This window comes from Quercus suber, unplaced genomic scaffold (assembly GCF_002906115.3).
Source record: "Quercus suber isolate HL8 unplaced genomic scaffold, Cork oak 2.0 scaffold_455, whole genome shotgun sequence".
NCBI lineage: Eukaryota > Viridiplantae > Streptophyta > Magnoliopsida > Fagales > Fagaceae > Quercus > Quercus suber.
The window spans coordinates 42,368-66,114 of NW_027069906.1; the positions used below are offsets into that span (position 1 = coordinate 42,368).

Here is a 23,747-nt window from a genome sequence, read left to right on the forward strand (position 1 = left end):
AGTTTCGTACCATTAGTTGCTTATAATAGTTAGGTAATTGATCTTAGATGGATTGATCATAATATGTGGCATGGACTCATTGATTAAACTTGCTACTTAGACATGCCATGTGATACCATACAAATTAACAGTCTAAGACAAAGAGAAACTATGTACATTTAATGATGACATAATTCATGATAAGTACCTCATAAACAAGAGGAGTAGAGTAAAAAAAATAGGTTTTGATCATTAACGAGTGTCCCAAAGATATAAATTGATATGCATTAAGACTGTATTAATTAATATATTTATTTAAAAAAATTAAAACAACACATAAATATCAAGAAAATAACATGTCTTGAATTTGTGGGTACAAGTGAAGAAATCATCTACACAGTTTTGTTTTTTCCTTCATAATATTGCAGCTTATGATTGATTCTTTCACTCGTTAACAAGTGAAAATAAACGCACATAAAAAAAAAAAAAACAAAATAACCACAAATCAGTTAGAACTAGAAATGAATGCAATCCTCATTGCTTGGGAGTAAGACCGGCCTTTAGAGCCAGAATGGTGGCAACATTTCTCTTGAAGGGTTTAGCCAAGAAAATGTCATCAATATTTGTGTTGAACAAAGTTTTAGGACTTCCAGGATTTGAACTCCCAAAAGCTGCAATCGCTATAGCAGGTGTTTGCGCATCAGGGTTGTACTGGTAGTGCACAAGTCCCTTTGGAAACACAAACATGTCACCCGCTTGCAGTGTTTGAGTATAGAGCTTGTTGGTTGTATCAATAAGACCCACTTGAAGAGTACCTTGAAGCAAGAAAATGAGCCCAGTAGCACGAACACGGGTGTGAGGTGGGTTGATGGAACCAGCCGGGAAGTAAAGGACATCATAGGAAACACTTTGTCCATTGAGAGCTGGGAATTCAGCCATGCTTGCTTTCCAAGCCGTAAAGGTAGTAGTGTTTGTGGGAGGGCCTGACCTTACAAGTGTGCGCATGCCAGTAAACGTGAAGAAATTTGCATCAATTGCAGTGACATTTGCTGGGACTATGAAGTCTGAGATAATGTATGGATCTCCGGCTATTGCCATTTGTATGACGGCAAATGAAGAAACCAGTAGTAGTGAGAAGAATGTCTTGTTGAAACTTTTAGAGGCCATGGAACTCTAATTGCGGACTGCAGAGGTACAGAGAAAGGAGAGAAAGGAAAAGCTATTATGGTAAAGATGATTAAAGTGTTGGAATGAGATACTTTGCCTTATAAGGACCAATATTTATAGCGTTGTCAGTGTAGAAATAAAAGGAAAGGTGATTGCGTTTTGCCCTCTTTGTACAGGCCTTTTGGATGACAGCTAAGATGAAAACTACAACGTCGGTCTTTCTTTTTGTAGCTTCAGTTTTCTGCTTCTGTCATATTAATTAAGTCTGCTAAAAAGTTTTTTATTTTTTATTTTTTTTATACATGATATGAATTTTATTCTAACTTAATCCAATTATATATATATATATATATATGTGTGAAACTCTCTCACAATAAGACCCACTTGAAGAGTACCTTGAAGCAAGAAAATGAGCCCAGTAGCACGAACACGGGTGTGAGGTGGGTTGATGGAACCAGCCGGGAAGTAAAGGACATCATAGGAAACACTTTGTCCATTGAGAGCTGGGAATTCAGCCATGCTTGCTTTCCAAGCCGTAAAGGTAGTAGTGTTTGTGGGAAGGCCTGGCCTTACAAGTGTGCGCATGCCAGTAAACGTGAAGAAATTTGCATCAATGGCAGTGACATTTGCTGGGACTATGAAGTCTGAGATAATGTCTGGATCTCTGGCTATTGCCATTTGTATGATGGCAAATGAAGAAACTAGTAGTAGTGAGAAGAATGTCTTGGTGAAACTTTTAGAGGCCATGGAACTCTGCGGAGGTACAGAGAAAGGAGAGAAAGGAAAAGCTATTATGGTAATGATGGTTAAAGTGTTGGAAAGAGATACATTGCCTTATAAGGACCAATATGGCAATATTTATAGTGTTGTCAGTGTAGAAACAAAAGGAAAGGTGATTGCGTTTTGCACTCTTTGTACAGGCCTTTTGGATAACAACTAAGATGAAAACTACAACGTCGGTCTTTCTTCTTGTAGCTTTTCAGTTTTCTGCTGCTAAAAAGTTTCTTATTTATTTTTTATTTTTTACCAGGTAGAAATTCTAATCTAGCATAATCTAGGTATATATGCGTATGAAGCTCCCTTCTGAAGACTTAAACCCTAATTTTTATCCTCATACCTCACAAACACTTATACTTGTAGAGTGACCATCACACCAAGAGTATCATAAATTTATTATTATTATTATTAATTATTGGAATTAGCAATATTGGTCTTCTAGATCTTATTTGTTGTCTGTTTTCGTTGTTGTTTTGTTCTTGGTCCTTCTAAATGTTCCTTTTTGAAGTTAAATAATAAAAAAAAAGTGTGCCTTATCTAGATAAAAAAGTTCAATATATGAGAGCTAAGCAATTGTAAATTATATGAAGGGACGGCACCAGCTATCACATTTTCAATAGCCGATGGAGAACAAGAACAAAACAAGCTATAGTTATTAATTGACTATTCACAGAGAGAGAGAGAGAGAGAGAGAGAGAGAGAGAGAGAGCCATGCAACCAATCCAAGTATATAACTATTATATATTACATGAAATGGCCCATAATCATCAAAAATCTTGTCTTCTACTTATAGTATTATCTATTTGCATTTGCTTTGTTGAAAAAATGTTCTCTTTTTTTCTTCTAGCCCTCTTTGCCAACTTTAATTTGGATTAGTCAAGCATGTGAGATCCAAATCTCATATCAGAGCTTAGACCCAGTAAACTCTACAAAAAAATTATGGATAAATTTTCACTTTTAGTGAAATGTGGAATATATATTTAATGGAAAATGCTAAAGTTATTATAACTTTACTGTATAACCTTTACAAATTAATATAGTAAAGTACATATGATTGTTGAATTTCAAAAATATAATAAATAAATGTGTGAATTACCTTTTGATAAATGATAAAATATCAGTTTATAAAATTTAGGCAAAAATACCATTTTGGTCTCTACATTTTGAGATCATAGCCAATTTTGTTACTATATTTTGGTGACAGTCAATTTAATCTTTGTTATTTTCAACTTACACTCAATCTGGTCTTTCTTGTTAAATAACTAACGGAAAATGCCCACATGTCTAACAGTGTGTCTTATTGGCATGTCTAATGGTGACGTGTCTAAATTTAAGTGTCTACGTCAGCCCTTAGATGGCAAAAAAGCCACATCAACCTTTTAAAATATTTTTCTTTCATTTATTTTTTTTACCAATGATATCCTTTTCTTTATTTATTTTTTTCTTTTAATTTTCTTATCAATTCTTGGTAACCATTCAAATTTTCACCCAAACAGTCCAACACCACCATTACCAAACCCAGATCCCCACAACAATCAGACACCACCAACAATTGCAGATCTAGCACTACCAAAACTAGATTATCACTGGACATTATTACAATCTTCTCATTCTTCGTTATTTTCCTTCCTAATCCAATGAAGGAATTCCTAAATTCAAAATCAACAAACTTTGAGAACAAAGTGTCATAAAGAACCAACCTCTTCCATGAGTTAAAAAAGAGAACCAATTTTTTTTTTTTTTTAAAGGTAAATTGCAAATTACACCCCTAAAGTTTGAGGTTGTTTGGATTTTACAACTCAAAGTTTTAGAATTTTGATTTTACACTTTCAAGTTTAGTTCCGTTAACAGTTCACCCTCTATAGTTAATTTATGCTGTTAAGTGACGTATATACATGCTGACATGTTTTATTTTTGCCAAATCAGCCCCAAACAAGAGCAGACTTGCATTTTAACATGTAGCCGTTTCATCCAAAAGTTAAAACACAAACCATCTGGCTTTAATATGACTTATATGCTCTGGTCTTGTCCAGTTACAGTAGAGGTATGGAGAATGATTGATTTATTTTCATAACTCTCACTCCATGATTTATATTTTTGATAATTCATCTTCTTTTATGAGTAAATGGAATCGAGTAGATAATTTGAGGGGAAAAAAAAAAAAAAAAAACCCTTTGGCTACAAATTTCATATTGCTTTCGTGTCAACAAAATTAAAATTTCACCACAATAAAACCAAGTAGTTGCACTTTTAAAACTGACTAACAATTGCCTAGCTTTAAAAAAAACCCTTTAGCTCCTGTGAACCCAGACGGTCAAACTCAAAAATCAAAGACACAACTGACGAACCCAGCCTTTTAGCTCTTGTGAACCCAGACGTCCAGACCTCCCTAACCCAACTCCTTGGCTAGTGTGAACCCAAATCCTCAGATCGCATCGTGAACCCAGACCACCAGCTCCTTCATCAAAGGCACCAGGCGACACCGAAGGTGAGTTATCTTTCTTTTATCTTTAGCTCTCTTTCTCTTTTGTGGCTGAAGAAATTGTGAGGAACAAGGTGAAGAACACAAGCCTCTGAGGCTTTCAAACATGGGGTTCTATCTAGGTGAGAGAGATAGGCAACAAATCCAAGATGATTTTGGAGTTTTGGATTTTGCTTTCACACTTCACGATGAGGTCCTGCTCTGCAATTTGGGAGAGGAGTAGCTGATACAAGTGATTTTTTTTTTTTTTTTTTTGAGCAAAAGCTGATACAAGTGATTTGGGATTTTAGAATTTGGCTCAAACAGTGTAGTTTATGATTAGAGTTTTGTGATTTGGCTTTGGGCAAATCAATACCGTTTGGATTGTTGTCTGTGCTTAGTCTTTGCTGAAATGAATTGTTTGGGGTTGATTTGGCAAAAATAAAACACGTCTATATGCACATATGTCACTTAGGGTCTGTTTGGTTCGTGTAAAATATTTTTCGGAAAATAAATATTTTCCGGAAATGCTATTTTCCGGAAAAGGAAAATGCATTCAGGTTGTTTGGCTATCTCAGAATTCGTTTTACGGAAAATCAATTCCTGTGTTTGGTTCGTTCAAACATTTTACGGAAAATGCTTTCCATTTTACGGAAAATCAATTCCCATGTTTGGTTCGGTCAAACATTTTACGAAAAATGTAAGACGATTTTTACGTAAAATCAATTCTCATGTTTGGTTTGTGGATCATTTTACGAAAAATATGAAATGCCTTACAAATTCCTGCACCTGTATTACCTAGACAAACTTGTAACAGTACAAAACTAATCATCCACTTCAACATCAAAAATAATCATCCAAATTCAAACACCTGCATTGCCTAGATATATCTGTAATAGTACAAAAATAATTATTCACTTCAACATCAAAAATAATCATTTAAATATACCCATAATATTTATATAAAAACAGCCACATCAATCGTTCACCATTAGCATTACACCTCTATGGTGTACAAAAATGATACCTACTCGTGATATCTGAACAGTACAAATACATAATTTGGGCAATTGTATCGTCCCAATAATACAAAAGACAACATATATAATACAAATGGCAGGTCAATACTAGTACTACAACAAAAGTTAATTCTTAAAGCTATCGTCACAATCAACATGAAACAGACAAGTCAAAGTTGTGTGAACAAAAAACCATCCAACCACAGCTTTCTCAACCTAGCATTCTTGGCTAGAAATCCCCGTGCTGCCTTCTCATTTTCACAAAGATAGTCAAACGCAGTTGTGAGCATGTCTTCGCTATACCCATCCGCCATCATAGCCATGACCTCATTGTAAAGAGCTGTGTAATCCACCGAGCCTTGGTTGATTTTTTTCAGAGCCACAACTATTTCCTTCAGCTAATCAAACAGATCAGTCAACACACTATCATCAGCATTAGAAGGTGCACGCCCTCTTTTGCAGGACTTGGAAATTCCCGACCCAGTGGTGGATGACTTAACTGCATTCTTCCCTTTCTCGACCACACATTCCTTCACATTGTTTGCAACAAACTCAGCACTGTCCTCATTGTTTGGCTCATTCTCAATATCCACATAGGACTTAGAAAAGCCACCCGTGGCTGTGTCCTTCCCCACAACAATAGCTAATTCATCATACATCTTAATTTTTTTGTTTAGATACTCCGCATGCTTTCGTTGCGCCTGTAAGGGAGAAAGGAACGTATAATAACAATGCAATAATTATTTCACTCATAAATTCAATATTCAATTCAATATAGATGCCAGTAAATGTTTTAGGTCAATGATAAACAAAAAAATCTGTTATTATTTGAAAAACAAAGTGGGTGTCCATCCATGTCATATTAAACATAAAATCATGGTGTAGAGTAGATGCTGAGTTTAAACATCTAGATATGGTGGTGTGACATTACTCTTGGACTATGGACAATAAACCATACTAGGCAGGATTAAGGTTAAGCATTACGATTGTGGACCCATTTAGGACCCTTAATTCTTTGGATAAAGTTTACATGACACAATTATATAACTTACTAAAACTTCATCTAACCTCTAACATCTAATTCATAGATGCCTTCTTTGAAACTCTGAATAACTTTTCAAATAATTCTTTGCCTTCAATTTCCAAACTAAAATTTCAATTTCTGGACAAAAACATATATTATCATTTATATTAAGAAAATATAGTTGGAAGCCATACCATGACTTCTTCTTGGTATGTCTTTGCATCGCATGTTATCATTTTTAGGTTATTATCCTAGCCAAAGCCACTCTTCTTTTGAAGTTTCTCAATAGTGGACCAAATGGTCCTTAGAGTCCGCATCCGATTGTCAACATAAGAGGGGTGGCACTCAACCCCAAATTGGGCAGTTATCTTCTTCGCTACAAGAGTAAAGGAGCCTGCCTTGAAGGTGCTAGACGACTTGTTGCGCTTTGCAGCCTCCTGCGCAAGTATCCTAAGCATCATTTCATGCATGGGCGGTAGCCACCTGAATTGCTTGCTGCTGCTCACCTTCTCTTTGCCATTTGACATTACTACATATGAAAATTGTATAGTCAGAGTAGCATTTAAAAATGAGAGTAGCATTTAGTAATTATGCTCGGAATATGAACAACAAATCAAACACACATACAACCACGCTTATAAATGTGCACAACAGAATGAAACATGCTAACATTAGAAATGGCAATGTAATACCATCAAATAACAATGTAATGCTGAAAATACTTTTTTATTACGCCATCAGAAGTCTATAGTAAATACATTGTCTTTACTAAAAAAAAAAAAAAAAAACACATATTACAATCATAGAAATCTAAATAAAGTACTACTTTCCACTCCTGATATAATCAGACCACATAACTTGGCATATCTTATCTCTCTTAGCATTCCAAGATATACTGTCTTCAACGGACTCTCGACATGATTGTGTTTCTTGTTGGGGGTCACTAGACTCTACTTCGTTCATTGCATCTTCCATAATATGGTCATGTGGTTCAACCCCCATAATGTGATTATGAACCACACAACATGCTAACACTACTTTCACTTGGGTTTCAAAAGACCAAAATGGTTCTGCATCCAATACTCAAAAACGTTTCTTCAACACTCCAAACCCTCGCTCAATGGTAGTTCTCAATGAAGAGTGTCGGAGGTTGAACAATTCTTTCTCATTCTCAGGAGGACGATCACTAAACTCTTTCAAGTGATATCACACACTCCGATAAGGTGACAATATTCCATTTTTATTACCATACCCAGCATCACCAAGATAATATTTACCTACATATATTCAAAAATAAAACCAAATTACTACTATGCTTAGGAAAACGCACAATATTTATTAAACTAATAAACCAAAAAGGTGAAGTAATCGTAGGATGACGATCACTAAACTCTTTCAAGTGATATCACACACTCCGATAAGGTGACAATATTCCATTTTTATTACCATACCCAGCATCACCAAGATAATATTTACCTACATATATTCAAAAATAAAACCAAATCACTACTATACTTAGAAAAACGCACAATATTTATTAAACTAATAAACCAAAAAGGTGAAGTAATCATATAATACCGTTGGGAATTGAAAATCCCACTGGCTTAGCAAATGCATCATTTAACACACGTGAATCATGTGCACTGCCTTCCCATCCAGCCAATACATAAGTGAACTTTAAGTCAAAACTAATGGTAGCTAACATATTTTACGTGGTTCCATCTTTGTGACCACAAAATCTTCCTTGTATTTCAGGTGGCACAGATGCACGAACATGTGTACCATCTATTGCTCCAACACAATCCTAATTTTCGATAGACATAATAGTTTAAAATCACACAAATTTTCACAATTTACAAAAATACACAAGTCGCAATATTTACCTTAAAATATGAGTAGAACCTTCTGCTATTCCTTATCTTTGGGGGTCTATCTTCGCTACGTAGTCTTATTAGAGCTCTATATAATTTTAGGACCCCCCTAAAGACAACTTTGAAGTATCTATGAACAGTCTCAGTTGATCTATAGATCCGACTACCCATTACACGAAACCTCACATTATGACCAATAATGTGTAAGAAAATGACACTTGTTCCATAACAGACATGTGAATAGTCGGGCGTACGTGCTCCCCCTCAATGAGGATGTGACATAAGTGGTGGAAAGCTATAGGCTTCATCCTAAGTTGATTCACACAATTTATCTCACTTCCATGCAGAATACTATTTATGTATTCCTCTCTCTCGGCTGCATGATTAACATAAGGCGCCCTAGGCAGTCGTCTACGTCTACGCCGTAATTTCCTTAACAATGCAACCCCCACAAGGAGGATAGATGCAACTGAGGCAAGAATTGCGGCTTTGGTTTTTTTCTTCATCTAACAAAATCATAAACACTGTGGTTTAAGAGTTATGTAAACAAGCATGCTATTGATTACACAGTAAATAAAAATAGCCACATACAGAAAACATCCAAACCACATTGATAACGAGTACCAATCACATTGCATTCTATTTACAATCAATATTTATACCATCACAATACCATCACATTGATAACTGCACATTGATATCATCACAATACCATCACATTGCATTCTATTTACAATCACCTATATACCCAATGCACCTTCAATTAAGGTTTAAACACACACATATTCTACTACAAGTAAATAATAATACCAACATGAGTTTTGCAAATGTAAGATAAATGATGAAAAAAATCATACAATTTAGTCATGTCTCGAGCTTGAAAATATACATAACCCAATAGGCAACTACATAACATTTGCTACATCAAAGTATACATATCAAGCTCCAAAATTGTATACACAAAACCCAACTAGCCAAATTTTACACAAACCCAACTAGCCAAATTCTAAAAAAGAAAATCCAATCATGGGTCAAGCTCCAAAATTTCATACGCGTAATCCAACTAGCCAAATTCTAACTAAAAGCACAGCAAAAACATTGATCACCCTAAACCCAATCATGAGTCAAACTCCAAAATTTCATACGCATAACCCATCAAACCAAATTCTACCCAAAAGCACGGCAAAAACATTGATCCCCTTAAACATCCATGAATAATACACAGTTTAAATAAAAAATGGATAATTAAAAAAATAAATAAAAACAGTAAATAATTATATAAATAAATATATAAATATTTATATAAATAAATATATAAATATTTATATAAATAAATATATAATATATAATGCTAAGATCGGATCCGAGAGGTGGATTGGGAGGATGGGTTGTGAGGGATGTGGATCGGACTTGTGTGTGGATCGGAGGTGAGGTGAGGTGAGGTGTGTGGATCGGAGGAACGGTCAACTGGAGAAGGAAAACTCATCGTGGGTCTACGTTTGGCTCGGTGATCGGACTACCGTGAGGGAGAGGATCGAATGGCTGAGCTTGGCGTGACCCGAAGTAAGCTGGATCGGTGTGAGTGGCTGGATTGGTGGAGATGGCAGTGGCTGAGCTCTCTTCTTTCTCTCGCTCTCTCTCTCTTTTGCGCATGACCCGGAAATGGTTTGAAGTGAAAATGAAAGTGTAAAACCATTTTTGGGTCAAAGGAGTAAATATGGTCAAATGAAACTGATTTTCCGAAAATTCTTTATTTTCCTAGCTGCCAAAGCGGGTCAGGTGGAAATGATTTCCTGAAAGCATTTACCACCAAAACAAACAGACCTTAACAACAAAAACTAACTAAAGGGTGGATTGCTAATGGAACTAAACTCCAGGATGTAAAATCAAAAAAATTTGAAAATTTTGGAATGTAAATCCAAACAACCTTAAACTTTAGGGGTGTAATTTACAATTTATCAAAAAAAAAATTCTAAGCTTTAATTAGAAGATCCAAAATGCATTTACAACCCCGTTTCAATTTCCATAGCCACAAATGACTAATACATAAACATTAGAACATATTCTTGGACTCGCGCGGTGAGCCCAAGAGCAGTGCCCCACACAGTTCTCAAGATTCCAACCTCAACTTGGAATCTGCTTATTTTATTGAAAATGAAATTTTTTGTTGAAAGTACTGTCGATAAAGGTAAAGTTAGTTAAAAAAAAACAAGAAGACCCATGAATAGTACAAAAATAAGCTGAATAGTAAAATAAGTTGGCAAAATTAAGCCATGCCAAACATATACTTTATGTATTCATTTATTGCGTGTAGATAGATTAATTATCTTCTCTTCAAAATAATCTATCTTGCCCTGCTTTCTCTATCCAAGATTTTTGTATTTTTTTTATGGATTTATTATTTTAATTTTTGGTGCTAGTGTTTACCTTTTTCATAATTTTTTTTTTAATTGATTTTTTTTTTTAAATGCTGATGTGGTTTTTTTTTGTCATCTAAGCACTAATGTGACACTTAATTAGACACGTCAATATTAGACATGTCAACAATGCACACTATTAGCCACAGATGCACTTTCATTAGTGATTTAATGCTAATGAAACAAATTGAGTGCTAGTTGATAATATCTAGGATCAATTGACTACTACCAAAATTAGGGGTGTCAATGTTCAATTCAACCCGCGAACACAACACGAACCCGACACGGGTTTTTTGGGTTAGAGTTGGGCCTTAATGGTTTTGGGTCACAAACGGGTCGACCGAAAGTGACACGATAAGAACCGGTCATAAATGGGTCAACCCGTAATAGACACGTTTAGACGCCAATTTATTGTGTCACGCCGAAATGACCCACTTAACACAACCGTTTAACTCATATAACAAATAAATATTTATTTTATTTTAGATTTGTCAAATACTTTATATTCAACATATATTTTAAATTTAAAAAGAAAAGTGAGTAATTACAAAAATTTACAAGGAGTATAATTGGAAATTGAAACTTTACAGACCTTAGAACTACTAATACTTTTTTTTTTTTGGGCATAGAACTTACACAAATGAAAATTGGATGAGCTTGTGGAAGATGTTATGAATTTGGACATCAACAAAAACTATGGATGATAATCGTGGTCATAGTCAGGATTAGTCTATTGTTTGCTCAAATTTTTCAATATCGATACTTAGCATTTGACGAGTACCAAGAATATTATATTTTTGTTGAACTATTATTATTTTGTGAACTTTGTTATTTTGAATTTGGTTGAAATGTATGCACTTCTTTTGGAGTGTAAAGAACTTATTTCTAGATGAATGTTATTATTTCTAGATGAATGTTATATTTTTGTTGAATTATATTATTTTGAATATGAGTGAAGACTTGAAGTGTATGTACTGCTTTTGGGATGTAAAAATAATTATTTCTAGATAGATGTTATATTTAATATTATGCAGGTTGAAATGGGTTGTTTTCATTCGTGCCAACTCAACACGACTCGTTTATTAAGCGTGTCAAATGGATTGGGTTAGGTCAACCTGCCTTATTAACAGGTCGAGTTAGGATTGAAAGATCATGACACGATTATTAAATAGGTCGGGTTAGGGTTAAGTCATTTAGTTGAATACCCCTACCTCGATACGACACGAACCCGACACGGTAACCCGAATTGACACCCCTAACCAAAATGTAAGCACTAAATTGATTGTACCCCCCAAAATATAAGGACTGAAATGGTGTTTTCACCTAAAATTTATCTAATAAAATTTAGAGTATCCATATAAAATTCATATTTTATTCCCAAAACCCATCAACCTTGAAGGTGACAAAAGCTAGCAAGATGACTCTAAATGAGCTAAAGTAAGCGAAGGTGTCTCATTTGTTATTGGGTCTTAAAAAATGGTTTTGTAATAGATGTCATTTAAGACTTTGTTAATAGGCTATTATAAAAAAAAATTTGATAATACTTTCATGAAAAATATAAAAAGTTGTCAAAATATAATTTTTTTTTCTTTTCTCATAAAAAGCATCCAAAATTATTTCTTAAACATGTCCTTAGGAAAATCATCAACTTTGCCCCTTAATATAATATATTGAGACAACATTTAACTTAAATTTTAGTCTATGGTTCCTCAAAAAAAAAAAAAAAGTTTAGCCTATGAGTTTAGGTCCAAATATGTTATATATTTTTTTAAAGTTATTATTTTTTTTCCAAATAGAACTTCTAATCACATATGTATAGTGTAGATTATTGTTAACCCACCTTTATCCACTTTACTTTTATAGACGCTTCTGTTTGTCATGAGAAGGCAGTCTTAGGGTGTATTTGGTAGAGTGGATTTTAGAGAGAGAGAGAGAGAGAGAGAGAGAGGAGAATTTTTGGGGGTGTTTGGTTGGAAGAGAAGAGAGGGAAATGATGGTGGGCCGGGTGTTTTCTCCCGGTCCCACAAAAAAGTTTTCACCTAAAATGGAGAGAAAACTAGGTGGGGAAGTTTGGTTATTAAGTGACAAAATGCTAATGTGAAAAGTGCATATGGCTTCATCCAGTACTTTGCCTTTTTTTTTTTTTTTTTTTAGTTCCAGTTTGAACGTTGCCTCTTCCTTTTCTTTTTTTTTTTTTTTTTTTCCATTTTGATTTTTGGGGGCGTGGGTTCTTTTTTTTTTTTTTTTTTTTTCTTTTTTCTTTTGATTTCTGGGCCATGGTGCTTTGTTTTTTTTTTTTTTTTTTTGGCATCAATTTTTTAAAAAAGTATATGAGTAAATTTATACAACTCATTTTTTCTATCCCTCCACTTTTCCACTCCCAACCAAACAAAAAGGAGGGAAATTAAAATCTTTTCTATTCTCCCACTTTTCTATCCTCTCACAATTTTCTATCCTCTCACTTTTCCACCCCTCCAACCAAACGGGCCCTTAAGATTGGCTTTTGATGATGCAATTTGATCACTTGTCCCATGTTTACCTGCAACAACAAAATGGAACCTTGTTCAGAGGTGCTAGTGTTTGCATACCTCTCCAGGTTCATGGTGGTGCTCTAATTTGTACAATTGTACTCCCACTGGAGATTGCATTATCCCGTGAATTTTGGAATTTTATCCTTTGACATTTGCCCCTTTTAGTTTCGAAGTTATCCCCAAGATTGTAGGGTCGAAGTCATAGATTTTGTTGTTCGTAGGTGGAAATGAATGTCATTTTATATTATTGGAGAGTTGACTTAGGCCGTTGCTTGATTCAAAACTGGTCCTTGTCGGTCAGGTTGTGAGTTGTGTCATCATGCAGGCATAACTGCCAATGGGTTAAAGAATGTGAATTGTTGATTAGATATTAAATTGCCTCTAAAAAAATTCTCTATACTTGCAAAATTTTAGATGATAAGTGATTAATAGCTATTTTCTTTGCAAAATATTTAAATGATAAGTTTTTTTTTTTTATATAAATTATATATAAAAAAGTGAATTTAGTGATTAAAAAGTAAACAACATCCAATTAACATGAAATTTGAAAAGCGTGTTAAGGATAATTAAATTGTGTAATCTAACAATGTGATTTTGAATATATAACACCAATGAAAAGCTAGGCTCATTACATAACAAAATGTTAGACCAAATATAATTTACTACAAATGAGAGAGAGAGAGAGAGCCAATAACAATAGACAAAAATACTATTTTGGTCCATACGAAAGATAACGACGGTTTCAGCCAATTAAATTTGTTCAAAAGCCTCATTTATCCAAATTCGTTCTCCACACGCCTATTAGAAATTTAGAACCTCTTTGGGGCCGAATACAAAGACAAAGATGGTACATCACGTTGAATCTCAAGATGGTACATCATGATCGTAGGTGTTATGGTTCAAGATCTGTGTTGCCAGATCAGGGATTCAAAGCTAGTGTTTTTATTTTATTTTACTTATTAATTTCTTTAAAATTGATAAATTATTTTTTCTATATTAAAATGATGATGTGACATTTTATAATTTCAATAAAAAAATTATCATTATTTTAAGAGAAATGCTATATCCACAATATTTTCACAATAAATCATAAGTAGCAGGTTATTACGAGTTGTTATTGTTGAGACAACAAAGTAATCTTAGTGGTAAGTTCAAATTTGAACCAATAACAACTAATTCTTTGTGATTTGTTGTAAAAATGTTGTGGATGTAACACATCTCTTATTTTAATAGCTACATAAGTATCAATAGTGCCAACTGTACATATTGTTTGTCATGTAAACATTTTTCGTTAATGACTTAATAGTAAGAACCAAATTGATTACAAATTGAAAATAACCAGAACCAAATTAACTGTAACTCCAAAATATTATTTTCACTGCAAAAAAATAAAATGACAGTTGACAAAACCAGACAAAAAAAGAAGCAGCAATAAATGATATATTAGCGTAGGGAAAGTAGTTGGTAAACCAAATTAAATATTACGGAAATACTATATGTCTGTAACATTTTTACAGCAAAATTTAAGTGGCGAGTGATACTATTATAAAACCAAAGAGCCAAAGTTTAAACTTTAAAAGCAAAAACGTTTGTTCCAATTTTTGCCACGTATTACCAAGTGTCTTGTTCAAACTCGTTACTCTGCAAAATGTTATTTCACTTCCCATAGATCTCTCTCTCTCTCTCTCTCTCTCTCTCTCACTTTTAAGTAAGCTTCTATGGTTCTACCCATTTCACAGATAGCCAGTTAGCTTTGTCATTGCTATTTGAGGCCAAGAAAGTCCAGTGTGAGGAGGAGAACAACTGTTGATCGTTGGTGTTTTTGGGCAAGGAATGGGCTGGGTATCTTTATTTTGGGGCCAATTTAATTTTTGGTTTTTTTTTTTTTTTAATAACACGATAAATTTGTTGGGCTCTTTTCAAAAGAGTTCAATTTTTTCTTTTTGAGCTTTTCAGGACGAGTTCTAAAGTTGAGGACCAATTATAAATGTTTTAAGCATAAATTCTACATTGTGAGAAGCCAAATTCAAAAATTTGAGGGGGGGTTGAAATTAGGGAAATTAGCTGCTGTAAATGAAAATTTTCATAAGCTAAGGGGCTATGCTCCCATGGACCCCCTAGCTTTGCCTCAGATTGAGCTACTAGGCTCTTGGCCAAAAGAGTTATTATTGATGGTCCAGTCTGACTATTCTCATACAAGAGCTTGGATGAATTTAACTCATTATGGGTAATTGTTTTGGCAGAAATTATTCTATAAAACCATAACAGATTTTGGATGGATAAAGAGGAAACTTTGTCTATTGATTTTCTTAGTCTTTTGAAGCCATATAAATCTGAGGGCTTGGTTTCATGAAATAAACTAAAAAAATGAACCATATCAACAGCCAAAATCCTAGAGTGGTTATTTTGCCTAGAGTTCAATTTTATTGAAAATACTTTCAAAAAAAAAAAAAAAAAAATCCTTCAGGAGTAACAGAGGTGGTAGATATGAGCATAGATCCAATTAATACAATGTCTAATTAAGCAGTAGCAAATCAATAAGAACAGAAATCTTAAAATAGCATATGATCTAATAACAGAAATCTTAAAATAGGATGATCTTAATCCTAGAAGCATTCATAGTTATATTACAAGTCATCCAGAAATGAAAATGAACCTCTAACTACCTATCGTTGAGGATACTTTGGACTGCCCAAGAGTTTGTAATAGGAGACACATATGGTAACTCAAAATTGAGGGTGGCAAAGAGAATGTACTTGTGTAGAACCCAGAGAGAGACAGAGAGAGTATTAGCAATAAAATGTGAAGTAGGACAAACTTATATCAGATTTTGCTAGCTTGTGGATGCGAAAGTCTTACACACAATATTTAATGAGCTATATTGTGTAATACCTATAAAAAAAATTATATTCAAAGAGTAGAGGAAAAAAAACCTAGTCCACTTAACAAAGGTCATCAAAATTATAAAGACCAATTAAGAAACTGAGAAATTTCATCCCAATGACTTGGCAGTTTCGTTGGAGTTTCTCTTCAATTCCTTCACCTAATAGACCTGTGTATTGTACCTGTTAGAGAGCCAGACCAAAAAAAAAAAAAAAAAAAACAAAAGATGTAAAGAGATCAAATTTGTCGACCAGGTTTCTCGTCATTTTTTTTAGTTAGGGCCTTAGGGGTGAGGTCTTGCATGTTGGTCCTGTTTCTTTTGATTGCATCATGGCTCCAACAAATAGAAACCGAATATCAGCAAAAACTGACTTCACATGCTTTTTTTAATTGCACACATGAGTCATTGACCAAATCAGACAGCTAAACTTGGATCATTTAAATTTGTCCACAAAATATAAAATCTGTTAATTTAGAATTAGATAGAACCCTAAAAGTTTCATTTTAGTCCAAACCTTAGTAGTATAAATGTAACATATGAAATTTGTGGACCAAATTGTGACACGACCAAACCAAGAAATTATTCTTGATTTTTGGGAAAGCATGGAGTCTGAGTTGGATATTAGTAAGCGCCTCTATGTCATTTTAAAGATTTAGGACCTATCTGGACCTCCTATTTGTTAATTTGTTCACAATCACTGTGTGTGTTTTGTTTAGCAATATCAATTGTGCTTCAGGTCTAATTGGTTGATTATTAATTCTCACCATCTTCTTCTTTAGGGCTTGGGCTGGACTGACAGATCATTGGCAGAGGCAAAAACCTCAATGAGAGTGAGAACAAAGGAAAGGCAGGCTACTGGAGCAAATGCTCCTCATAGTACACCATACTTTGAGTGAACTCTCTAGCTATAAGTCAGGCCTTCTAGCATTCAATAGTGCATCGGGTCAAACTTGCGGAGTAGATTGAAGGTAACATTTCCAATTCTTTTGTTCAATTCTGTGGTCAAGAAAACAACACATTGTGGCTTATGTTTAGTGTATTTATAGGTAGAAGGTAAACAAAGCAAGCACATCCTAAAATCTTAAAGTGAATGTAGTTAAGAGGTGTGTGATAAAGAAGCGTTCAAGAGGTGTGTGACCATGAAGCAAAGGTAAGGTTGAGGGGCATATATTAATATTATAAACCACTAAGAGGTTGGCTTTGCCATAGCGAGAGGCCAGGGTGGAGGAATAGATGGTAAGAGCTTTGATAGTGTCTAAAATGTGATGAAATTCTAATTAATTTTGAGCATTCTATTATTATGTGTCAGGATAAGATGTATGAGAAATTGTACTATAATGTTTTAAAACACTGAGGAAAATCACGTTGACGAGATTTATAGGCATTGTCAAAATGAAAATTTTTGATACTTTGGAAAATCATGTTTCAATCATTTTAACAAAGTCACGATTTGTATTGAGAAGTTTAGAACATTTTTTCATTAAGCTATAGCTCCAATGACATGTTACAAGAAAGCAAACGGAATTGATATTGACAACATAAAGCTGTTCATTGGAGGGTATTTATACACAAGCCTAGCTAACCCTATTCTTATCTTAGTAGGACTAGGTACTTCCTCTTTGATATTGTCCTGCATCAAGCAAAGCTTGGTGTAAAGCCTAGGCCTAAGTATAAAAACTAAGGAATCAACACCTAAGTTGTTAGGAATCAGCACCCCAACAGCTTGGAAACTCCTTATAAATATCAAATATCATTCATCAACATCTAATTAAAAAAAAAGCCAACTGTAGCCTTTTTATATAGCTTCTAGAAATATAGTTCATATACCACAAAACTCTCAGCTGATAATAATCTAAAATCTAATCCCTGGCTGAATTCAAAATACTGGAGGTCATTGATCAATCTTTGCTTAGAGATCAAGGGTCATCCACAATTTATATTTTGAAACCGGTTGCACCCTGCCACTGTGTAAAAAATGAATTACAAGAATTTGAAGCATATTATACTATAAGATATTAAAATAAAAAATGTTCTATGACCATTCTCATAAATTATGATCTGCATCTTTGAGCAATTTTGGACATCATTGTGCAGTTTGGACCAACTAGGTCATTATGGAATTTCCCATGAAGAGTTGAAGACCTTGTGGATTGAATTTCATAGAATTTTCAAGCATTATAGTTCTCTTTTCTTTTTTTTTTCCTTTCTTTTTTCTTTGATAAACCAAGCATTATAGATATCGGAGCTTTGTTTCATTGTATAATCATATAAACTACAATTGATGAATTATTTCACGATCCAATCAGCCTATGGACTCTTCTATTTTAACGGGGGGGGGGGGTTGTTAAGTACATCAGCGAAGAGTCATATTTTAGGTTTTATGAAATAAATTTATGATAATTACTTCCCTTAAAGATTAAACAAAAATAATAATTTTTGAGACATGAATCTATGGGTTTTGAAGTTGAAATATGAACCTAGAGCCACCCCAAACAATACTTAATTAAATAGAAGCAAATCAGTAGGACTAAGACCAAAAATATTAAAATAGCATGATTCAGGAACATAAATCTCAAAATATCATGATCTAATAACACAAATCATGAAACTCAATCCCACTTCATAGGCATGGAGGCATATATAATAATTGAAAATTAAGGGTTTCAAAGAGAATGTACCTCGTTATACCCTGAGAAAGAGAGATGCAGCTATAACATATGAAGCTAAAGAATTGGTAGCTTGCGTATCTGGAGTCTTACTCTTATCCACTTGACAATATCACGAGCTCTATTATATAGCACCTATCAAAAAAATATTTTCAAAGGGCCAAACAGCTATAATAAATGATGTTCCCAATGCATGTGGAAACTCTTCCTACTTTCAGTGTGTCTCTGTATGATTTAATTCACATCCAAAACACCTACATTCCTCATGCAGCCAATACAACCACAGCCTAACTTGAGAAATAATGATCTATATATTCTCTGACACAAGTTTTAGGTTTGGCAACCTAGGCTCTCACCACCAAACCCATATCAAATATCTCTGTTGGGGATCTAGGCTTGGGGCACCCCCTATCATTTAAATACTGTTCAAAGTAAATAACTCTTTCCTTCTTCTGGAATCTAGTCAGTGTGTGACAATTATGGCTATTCCATCCTCAACATGATAATTTGTGACAGCAAAAATATCTTTTGATATATATATATATATATATATATATATTTGATAAGTTTTTGATATTTTATATTTGGAGGTATAAATCCAAACGGTTTGGACATAGTCTTAGTTAACTTTTTGATAGATATTAACAGAAGCAACCTCATTCAAGCTTGAGATGATGATCAGCCTTTGAATTTAAAGCAAGTAAGAAGTCCCAGCAGAAACAATATCCAATATAGATGGGATGAGGTTAGTATCACATTAAATTAAAGTCCAGCAAAAATCACAACAATTGAACCATTAATCAAGCCAAAAAAATTTGTAAATCACTTGAGGCATGTAATGAAGAGCAGCATTGGTATGAACTGTAAAACCACATGACCAACAACGTCTCTAGACACAAACAGAAATAATAGAAAACACAATATATTCCCATGAGTTAGTTGTATTCTATTACACAACTAATTTCTAAATGCTTTTGCTAGCTAAGAAGATGCAGGAAAATAGAAAAGAAAGAAATAAAACATACAAATCTTTTCAATTGATAAACTACACATCAACAGTAATAATCCTTGAAGCAATTCCTTGATTTAACCTAGTCTCATAATCATCTATTATCCATGAAAGGAAAATCCTCCCAACCCAACAATTTGTTGACAAGAGTCTGCTGAATAATGAAAAATCAGGACATGAACAATGAAAACCAAACATTTTCTTTAGTTATCTCAGCAAACAAATAAAAGGAAATAAAAATTCTAATGCATGTGGCATTTAGTGATCCATCAGAATTCTCAAAACCACCCAACCATCAATCACTAGTTCACACTCCAGCTCTATTTTTATTTTTATTTTCATTGTATGTAAGAAGAACAAAAAGCCACTCCCTCTTCAAGCTTAGTCTTCCCCATCTTCACTACCACCAATGGAAAACCCTTAACACTAAACTAAATCGAACTACAATAACCCAATATTTCACTTGCCCTCAACTGAATTATGATCAAGGCCACAAAATATCAAAAACCCACATTCATAATTTACTTTTGAGTCGTTAAGCTTAAAAGCCTTACAACATTGACCGGTCACCATTATGAAGAAATTTTAGTGACATTAATAAGCAAAAATGATCGGTAATGCAGTGGAGTATATTAAAAGAAAAAAAATTAGAGAGATTGGTAATGCAATGGAGACTACCCATACATGGCTGATTTGATATATTTGTAAGGAGAGATACTTTCCTGTTGACCAAAAAATACCACATGCAATGATAGAAAGTTTGTCCAACCCAAGCCATCCGAAAATAAAAATAAGAAGTCTTATTACAGTCCACTCTAGCTGCCGAATGGAAATCAAACCATGGTTTTATCATAAACATGATTGCCATTTTATTCAGTGACTCCAGTCTTGGTGACAAGTTTGTGCATTCAAATGCTATACAGAGCATAGAATATCCTGAATGTTAATCAACCAGGATAGAGCTAAGATAAACTAAGGAGGTGAGACAGACTCAAAATTCAATAAGTTGTTTTCCTGCATCAATAATTGTCGGCCTATCTTCTGCCATATAAGAGATGCAACTCAAGGCAATCTGTGCAAAAGCAAGAAAATGTTCCTCAGTAATTCCTTCTTTTAGTGACATAGGATCTATTATTTTAATCAACCAATTTTGTTCATCATATGGGTTCACCAACATTGGTAGAAAGGAGGGACTATACCTGTACTGTGGAGTATTCAACATCCATCCAGCCAAAAGCCCAAGTAGGAGCACACCATAAATATACACATCAACCTTCTCAGTTATATAGCCGGTAGCAATATATTCAGGTGCACCACCCCCCATTCTCTCATTTGCAGCATCGAATACATGCAGCTCACCTTTAGGAATAGATAAGAGTGAGAAATCAATCAGTTTGTCAACATTGTTCCCATCTAATATAATGATGGTTGACCTAATATCTCTATGGATAACAGACTTGGAAAAAGAAGTACGAAGATATGCAAGGGCATTAACTATGCCCTGCATTTCTATGTTAAGGGCTCAAAGTGGATTGTCCCAGTTGGGTTGATATAATTGGAGAGAATTTTATCCCTGAAAAATTCATACACTGGAGTTGGATATTTGGTCTCTAAGCAGCGTCTTAAGAGTTTTAGAACATTTTGGTGGACACTCATTTGCGATCCCACCACAATGTCTTTAACAATGCCAAGTGTAACTTCTTCCATAACAGAAAATCCTTTTTCTCCTGTGTTGTACTTTTTAACTGAAAGTAAGTGGTCTTCTAGAGAACCCTTGAATAGCTTAAAATCACTATCCTGCAAAATACATTGACGCTGGTCATAGTTGTTTGTTGCTCTTTTGAGCTCCTTAGTAGAGAAGACATGGATAGAATTGCTTTTCCCATTGCAAAAGGCAATTAGCTCCTCTAATAATATTCTTCCATTCTTCATAAGAGATGTCTCCTCTTTTGCTTTCCTCTTCATTTTCAAACACAAATTCATCTTGTCCACCAACCTTTAGATTACAGATAGAAATATTAATATACACATAATATGTTATGACATGAAGAGGCTATAATGTTGTTGTAAACCAAGATGCTTGGAGGCCATTGATCAATCTTTTTGCTTAGAGATCAAGGGTTATGCACAATAAGAAACTGGCTGTACACTACCACAATGTAAAAAATGAATCACTATAATTTGAAACATATTACACTATAAGAAATCAAACATGTTCTATGACCATTCTCATAACTCATGATTTACATCTTTGAGCAATTTGGTTATGTACAAGAGTTTAGACCAATCAGGTCATTGTAGTTCATTTTTTCGATCAACAAATGTTTTGTACCTTAAGAAATTTTCCATGGAAACCTTGTCCATTGAATTCTTAAGTCTTTTGAAGCATTATATATCTCAGAGCTTGGTTTCATGCTATAATCATATACACTACATTTATTGAATTATTTCAAAATCCTATCAGCCTAGAGTCAATTAAAAAGAAAAAAGAAAAATGAGAAGGAATATCACTTCTAAACCTTTTAAAAAACTGGACTGGGAGTAGATAATCTGAAGTCATTCTAATAGAGTAAATATTAATAAGCTGCATATTCTCATATCTGGGATGGATTTTTTTTTTTTTTTTTTTATAAGTAACGTAACAAATTTTATTAAAACAACCAACCCAAGTACGCTGGAAAAAATTAAGAGCCCTGATTACAATGATTAATTAAGACAGGAAGGGAAAAACAAAAACAAGATGGCAGAACTAGACTCCATTCAAGAAGAGTAAGAAAAAACAAAGACTTAATCTCAAGAATAGACCATTCACAGCCCTCAAAGCATCTAGCATTCCATTTCCCCCCATATACACCATAGCAAACAGTGCAGCACAAACCTCCAAAGAGCTACATTTCGATGTCTTCATTTGGGATGGAATTTAAAGTCCTTGCAACTAAGAATCCTTTATTTTAGTATCTGAGTTAGGAACTCCATTGCTAGAAAAAACGAATTAGGGGACAATGGATCCCTTTGTCCATCTGAATGGATAACAAGCCAAGCTTTTATGAAAAAACAAGATGTGAACCCATCAGGGCCTAGGGCATTCTCTCCATCCAAAGAAAACATAGTCTGCTGGATCTCCAAACTTGAAACTGACCTCTGCAAATTTTCTTTGTGATCTGCTGAAATTTGGAAGTCTAGAGCCTGTTGAAAGTCTCCCCATGTTTCTTGAGCAAGATGCCACTTAGAGGTGACTAACAGATTCTGATAATAGTACCCTACAGCTAATTATTTTACCTGTTGGGGATCCATTATCCTATTCCCCTGATCATCCTTCAACCAAAGTAGTGAGTTTTCTAGCATTTCTTATTGTAACAGCTCGATGAAAGAATGCAGTATTGTTTCCCCCAATTGAGCCAAATTCTAGATGTTTGTTTCATAAGATCCTCCTCTCCTTTGCTGCTATTCTTAGAGAATTTGCCAATCTTGAATTGCAACATCGGTGGGATGGGCTGCAAAATTCACAATATTCTCTATGGGTCGAACCCCTCCAGCTCATAACTGATGGTTATTCCCTGACCCACATTCCTTACAACTTTGCCTGCCAACAAGAATGATTGATGTTGCAAAAAAATAAGTTTGAAAATTGATTGGTCTATCCTACATCCTTGTTAGCTTATTTTCCTCTAAATTCATTGCTGTTCAGGGTCCACAATAAAACAAATGTAAGCTAAAAGCCTAAAAGTACACATTTATATATATATATATATGTGTGTGTGTGTTGTGTGTGTGTGTGTATGTATGTATATGTATATATTCTAAGTTGCAACTGTGTCATTGAAATTGAATTATTTTACACCTTAGTGTTTTAAAGTTGCATGTGGAGGTATGAAATTCTCACAAGGATGGCAGCCTTATTATGATTGAACATGCAGTTAATAGTTAGAAATTTAGTTGGGT

The 23,747-nt window shown here is 34.2% G+C and overlaps 1 protein-coding gene and 1 long non-coding RNA gene across 2 annotated transcripts; both read right to left on the reverse strand.

Annotated features, from left to right (window-relative positions):
- Positions 1-500: 500 nt before the first annotated feature.
- LOC112034103 (putative germin-like protein 9-2) lies at positions 501-1,216 on the reverse strand. Its single transcript, XM_024066884.2, has one exon. It carries the CDS (start codon positions 1,144-1,146, stop codon positions 514-516), a length of 633 nt encoding a protein of 210 aa, XP_023922652.1. The 5' UTR covers positions 1,147-1,216; the 3' UTR covers positions 501-513.
- Positions 1,217-20,634: 19,418 nt separating this feature from the next.
- On the reverse strand, positions 20,635-22,295 carry LOC136062813 (uncharacterized). The gene is made up of 2 exons (XR_010624524.1): positions 21,005-22,295; positions 20,635-20,877 (listed from the first exon to the last, which is right to left on the reverse strand). It is a non-coding gene; the product is annotated as an uncharacterized LOC136062813 (long non-coding RNA).
- Positions 22,296-23,747: the final 1,452 nt, after the last annotated feature.